The sequence below is a fragment of the Macrobrachium nipponense genome, chromosome 19, assembly GCF_015104395.2.
Source record: "Macrobrachium nipponense isolate FS-2020 chromosome 19, ASM1510439v2, whole genome shotgun sequence".
NCBI lineage: Eukaryota > Metazoa > Arthropoda > Malacostraca > Decapoda > Palaemonidae > Macrobrachium > Macrobrachium nipponense.
Window position 1 is genome coordinate 12,882,201 of NC_061088.1, and position 6,780 is coordinate 12,888,980.

Sequence of the window (6,780 nt, forward strand, 5' to 3'; positions counted from 1 at the left end):
GACAACCTGCACTTGGTGAAAATGTGTCTAGAGGAATATAACGAAGCTTTCGATAAGTACAAAAAAAACTTTAATTGTGTCATGGATAATATCTCAGATGAATGGAGCAAGACCAGAATTGTCCAGATATGAGACCAAGGAAATTAGCATTCTGCAATTCCGAAACCATACTGGTGAATGGATAGCCATAAACGAAAAACGACTTGAAGAAGACCTGAAGAGTCTTTTAAGCCGATCTGGTTCAAAACGTTCTTCCCAACGGCCTTCTTCTCTTCCTTCGGGCAAATCGGCTATGTCCGAAAAGGTGCGAGCCAAGCACGCCTCGCCGAGTTGCTTGCCTAAAAACAAAAAGACTTGTGACAAAGAAAAAGGAACAGGAGGCAAAGACAGAAGAGATTCTATTGGATATCGAAATAGCCAAGATTCGAGCAAAAGCACGTGTTTTTGCAGAAACTGAAAATGACATTGGCGATGACAATGTTGGTAACAAGGACAATGAGACACATACCAGCATTATTGTGCAACGAGCCAACCATCAGGACGTGAATGTTATGGTCGCTGGACCTAGTGTAGCTGCCCCTGGAATTTGTGTGAGTGGAGGTGCTAACGGCGGCAATATGGATAACCAGGTTATACTTCCTGTCACCCAGGAAAATAGTGCCAGCTTACCCAGTCTAAATCCAGCACTACACAAGAATTTGTTCCCAGAAATTCTTCAGAGACTGGTACTAACACTCGTGCACCTCCGGTCAACGCTTCGAATGCCACGTCATCAACGTTTCCAAATCAAGAACAGTATACGTATCTGCCTGTAAATACACCTGAGAACAGTAACTTTGGTGCACCCTATCCACTGCCTAATTCACCTCCAGTTAACACCATACAGCAGCAGATTAGTGGTATTGCCACAGCTCTAGCTTTGCCTGCACCGGAAGTTCCCAAGTTTACCGGTGATCTTCTGGAATACAGTGACTTCATACTGGCGTTTGACACCAGGATCTCCTCTAGAACAGCCAGTAGCAGTGACAGACTTTAACTACCTCCTGCAGCATTACCGACGGTGAACCTAAGGACCTCATCAGCAGCTGTATATACATGCAGGCAGACCAAGGCTATAGCCGGGCAAGACAGTTGCTACAACAAGAGTATGGTGATCCTTATAAAGTATCCTTGGCATACTTGAAACAACTAAACGAGTGGAAGCCGATAAAACCAGATGAAGGGAAATGTCTGAAAAGATATTCGCATTACTTGCTAAAATGCTTCAGCGCCATGCAAACACTTACTCACCTAGCTGTTCTTGATCATGCACCAAACCTGCAAGTGGCGGTCCAGAAATTGCCAAGTTATCTCCAGAATAAATGGCGTGAAAAAGCCACAAACCGTAGACTCCTCGAGAACAGGTCTTCGTGCTTTGGTAACATTGTCCAGTTTGTTATTAACGCTGCAGAGTGTGTCAATGACCCAGTGTTCGGCAAAGAAGCAATGCATAGAGAACTGAATTCTAGTAAACCATCAAAAGGGAAACCAACAGAGTCTGCATTTGCTATGCAAGTTAATGGTGAGAGCCAAAGTAGAACTCGTGGTTTTGGGTCACCCTCCTGTTTTTACTGCGGCAAAAATCACGATCTGGATAACTGTGCAGATTTCAGGCAGAAATCTCTCGAAGAGAAAAGAAAGTTTATTATAGAGCAGCGTAGATGCTTCAGTTGCTACGGTCTGAATCATACATCGAAGGGGTGCATGAACAAGCGAAAATGTCACAAATGTGGCAAAGGTCATCCTACGGCCATGCATATAGATGGCTTCAAACAACCTTGGAGGTCAGACTACTCTGACAGATCTTCATATTCTCAAAACCGTACAGAGGAATCCAGCCAAAACCCTCCAGATACAGCTACCAGCAACGTTATTTCTCATGGTTCCTCAATGGTTCTTCAAACAATACTACCTGTTCGTATAAAACAGAGGGGAAGCAACCGAGAAGTTCTCACCTACGCCCTTTATGACCCAGGAAGCACAGGGTGCTTCCTATCAGAAGAACTGAAAGACGACTTGCAAGCTTCCGGTGTTCAAACAAATCTGCGTTAAATGAAAACTATGCATGGGGAGAGCATAGTCAAAAGCTACCTTGTCCAGGATCTCACGTCAGTGATATAAACGGCCAGAATGGTATACTGCTTCCAAAAACGTATTCCAGACAAGAAATTCCAGTGAGCCATGATCAAATACCACGTCCAGAACTGTTACGACACTGGCCATATCTTCATGACGTGGCAAAATCGATTCCTGAAGTAATGCCAGAAATAGACATCGGTCTACTGATTGGCAGTAATTGCCCACTAGCAATGGAGCCTCTGGAAATCATATCAACAGACGGCAAAGGCCCATTCGCTCTGCAGTATCGTCACGGATGGACAGTCAGCTCCCCGGTAGAAGACAACAGCGTAACGTCTACACATCGGGTAAACAGTAATCGCATTGTGACCGAGGATATTGAGCAGGCTACTGAAATTCTCTCCCCAAACAGAATACTGAATATTCTGGAAAGTGACTTTATTGATAGCCGGGTAGCAAGGTATCCTGGAGAGAAAGGATTGTCTCCAGAGGATACTACATTCATGAAGAAGGCTGAAAGCAATGTAGTGTTCAAAGACGGTCACTTTGAGATCCCTCTCCCTTTCAGGAATCAGAACTTAATGGTGCCAAATAATAAGATCCTTGCAATCAAACGAGCACTCTATCAAAAGAAGAAAATGCAAAAGGATCCCAAGTACCACTCCGACTACGTCAACTTCATTGACAAAATACTCCAGAATGACTATGCTGAACGTATCCCAGACTCCCTGCTTACAGCCAAATCTGGACATGTGTGGTACCTGCCACATCATGGAGTATACAATCAAAGAAAACCGGATAAAATTAGAGTGGTGTTTGACTGTAGTGCTAAATTCAATGGAATATCCTTAAACGATCAGTTGCTGCAAGGGCCTGATCTCACCAATTCTCTGATAGGTGTTCTAACCAGATTCAGAGAACACCAGGTAGCCTTCACTTGTGACGTGGAGTCTATGTTCTACCAAGTGAAAGTACCCAAACACCAATACAACCATCTCAGATTCCTCTGGTGGCCGAACGGTGACATATCAAAGGAACTCGAAGAGTACTGGATGAAGGTACACCTGTTCGGTGCAGTGAGCTCACCAAGTATCGCCAACTACGCACTTAGACGCGTCGCAGATGAAGGAAACAACTTAAGTTCAGAAGTCGCCCATACAATTAAGCGGAACTTCTATGTTGATGACTGTCTAAAGTCTGTACCGAACGCCACCAAAGCCAGTTCTCTGATTGCTGAACTAACTGCCGCCTGCGGGGGCTGTGGATTCAAACTGTGTAAATATACTAGTAATGACGTCTCTGTCCTAAACACCATCCCAGCTGACGATCGATCCAAAGAGTTAAAGACAAGAGACATCAATTATGACCCCCTGCTACAGAGCACGCCCTCGGAATACTTTGGGGTCGTCGAAACAGACACATTTGGCTTCTCAGTGTTGTTGCCAGACAAACCGCTGACAAGAAGAGGCATTCTCTCCATAGTATCATCCATCTATGACCCCCTTGGTTTTGCTGCTCCATTTGTGCTGCCGGCAAAGCAAATACTGCAAGACCTCTGCAAAGAAACCACTCTCACCTGGGATGACGAAGTGCCTGATGATCACCAGCGACGTTTCAAACAATGGATTAGCGAAGCCCCGAACCTTCAGAAGATAACAATCCCGAGATGTCTAAAGTTACCACAGCAAGCAAAAGATACGGCGTTTCAGATGCACGTTTTCTCAGATGCCAGTGCATCTGGGTATGGCGCTGTTGCATACCTAACCTCAAACGAGGGTGGATGTTCGAAAACTTCATTTCTCATCGGAAAAGCAAGGGTTGCTCCATTGAAAGCAACATCTATCCCACGGCTTGAACTCACAGCGGCTGCTGTAGCTGTAAATTTAGGACAGAAAATGACCCTTGAGCTTGATCTCCATCTCAACGATATCTGCTATTACACAGATTCAACAACAGTCCTTTATTACATCAGAGCTGAGAGAAAGCGTTTTCCAGTGTTTGTGGCCAACAGAGTCCGTCAAATAAGAGACTTCAGCAACGCTAACCAGTGGAAGTACGTTAGCACTGATTTGAACCCAGCAGACGTTGCATCACGTGGGGTAGGTTCTGTGATATCGTCAGACATGACTCATTGGCTGGAAGGTCCGGATTTCTTGAATATGCCGGCTTCAGAATGCCCTGCAAAGATGCACCCCATCAGTGAACCGCAGGTTATAGAAGAAGACTTTATGTCTTTAGCTACTACTGCTACATCAGAAGAAGGCTCACCGTTTATGTCTTTAATCACCCATTTCTCCAGGTGGGAGAGACTGAAGAGAGCAGTAGCAGTATTCATAGCATTTTTGGCTTTCTTACAAAACAAAGAACAAACTATAAATTTAAGGACCACACAGATCATGCAAAAGGCTGAAAAGGCAATAGTTTGCTTTATACAAAAGATCACCTTTGCAAACGAGGTCGAGAATCTCAAGAAAACAACCATGAAAGAAGACAAGAGAGAACACTCACTACCAAAAACAAGTAAGATATTCCGTCTCGACCCAGTGCTCATCGACGGAACTCTGCGAGTGGGAGGACGCCTCTCGAAAGCCGCAATGGACTATGACGTGAAACATCCAATGCTACTGCCACAACACTCGCACGTCACGACTCTAATTGTACGAGATGCTCATGAGAAACTCGGCCATGCTGGTAGAAATCACACCATTGCAGCAATTAGAGAACGCTTTTGGATTGTTTCAATCAACTCTGCTGTCCGACGTCAACTCCACAAATGCATAACGTGCAGAAAAATAAGAAAGCCATGCCAAGAGCAAAAAATGTCCGACTTACCTCAAGATCGTCTCGAGCCAGCTCCACCATTTACATTCACAGGCGTAGACTTCTTCGGGCCGTTCATTATAAAAGAGGGACGCAAGGAGCTCAAACGTTACGGCGTCATATTCACCTGTCTTGTCAGTCGCTCCATTCATCTGGAAGCTGCTAACAGTCTCGAAACAGATTCCTTTATTCACTGCTTGCAACGCTTCATAGCCCGCAGAGGTACGGTACAAGAAATCCGATGCGACAACGGGTCCAACTTCATCGGAACACGGAATGAGCTGAACAAGGCTTGGTCAGATCTGGACCAAAACAAAATCCAAAACAAACTACTGTACATGAATATTGAGTGGAAACTCAACCCACCTATGGCATCGCACATGGGCGGCGTATGGGAGCGCCAGATCCGTACCATTCGGAAAGTTCTATCTGCGCTATTCTACAACCACGGGACTCGCCTTGATGACGAATCATTCCGCACGCTTCTCTGCGAGGTAGAATATATTGTGAACTCAAGACCGATCACGACCTGTTCTGATGATCCTGACGACATGGAACCACTAAGTCCGAGTCAGATCCTCCACATGAAGTCACCCAAGAGGTTAATACCGGGACCTTCGCAACCAGAATATGTGTACTCGAGAAAAAGGTGGCGTAGAGTACAATATTTGTCGGACTTGTTCTGGAGCAGATGGAAAAGGGAGTACATAGTCAGCCTGCAGCAACGCCCCAAATGGAACAAACAACAACGAAATACACGGGAAGGTGACATCGTGCTCCTGAAAGACGAGAACACGCCAAGACTTCACTGGCCACTAGCACGTGTAACAGAGGTACTGCCAGACTCCAGAGGTGTTGTGAGAAGCGTCAAACTTCGAACCCAATCTTCTGAACTGCACAGACCAGTGACCAAGCTCGTACTCTTAATTCCAAAAGAAGATCAAGTGTTATAGATATTATCCAGAGACACTATATGACATTGATATTTCTAGTTCATATCTGTTTGTCAAACTCATTTTTATTTTTTGTGTTTATCGTTTTAATGTTCGTTCTTTAAGCTTGGTTTATTCATGTTCTATTCACGTATTGTAGTATGAAATTAAATATTAGTTGTGCATCCTATAATTTTTTTTTGTAAATCATATGATTTAGAGGTCGAGTAATGTTGATGCCCAACGATTAACTGTAAATAATGTTCGTGTTGTCTTGTTATCGCGATGGTTAATGTTAAGGTTTGCTGTGTGGTAGTTTGCTGGTTTGAGTCTACGCTCGGCCACAATAATTGTTTACTTGGTGTTGGGTTGTTTTAGCTAATTTATGCATAGTTATCGGTCACGTGTACCTTTTGGTAATCGAGTGTCTTCCTGTAAACAAATGAGGAAAGTTATCAGTTTAAAAAGAGATTTCATACAGAACGGATATAACGAATGTAACGAAAGTTGGTATTTACTGAGGAATATTTGGACCGTTTGTTATAGGAACACAATTGTAAGTAAACGCCTATTATATTGTTTTAGAATAGCGGATTCATCTTTTCCCATTTGTAAGCCTACATTGTATATAACGTATGTCTTTATATGAGCCTTAATTATATTGACTTTGTGTATTAGCTTTTTGTAATTAGCCGTTATACATGCATAATTTACTTAATTAAGCTTTGCATATTGTTTCTATCAGTCTTAGTTGTTTAACTTAATAATTTTGTATAAATTAGCATATTATTCATACGTTGATTTCTTTTCCATTTATCCATAGTAATTGAACCACATCACACCACATCACATCACTTCAAGTTACGCTGTATACGTCAAGTCTACATGTATAAACGCCTAACAATATAAC

General features: G+C 43.4%; 1 protein-coding gene across 1 annotated transcript; it reads left to right on the plus strand.

Moving 5' to 3' along the window:
- Nucleotides 1-2,348: 2,348 nt before the first annotated feature.
- LOC135211098 (uncharacterized) lies at nt 2,349-5,891 on the plus strand. The gene has a single exon (XM_064244185.1). It carries the CDS (start codon nt 2,349-2,351, stop codon nt 5,889-5,891), a length of 3,543 nt encoding a protein of 1,180 aa, XP_064100255.1.
- Nucleotides 5,892-6,780: the final 889 nt, after the last annotated feature.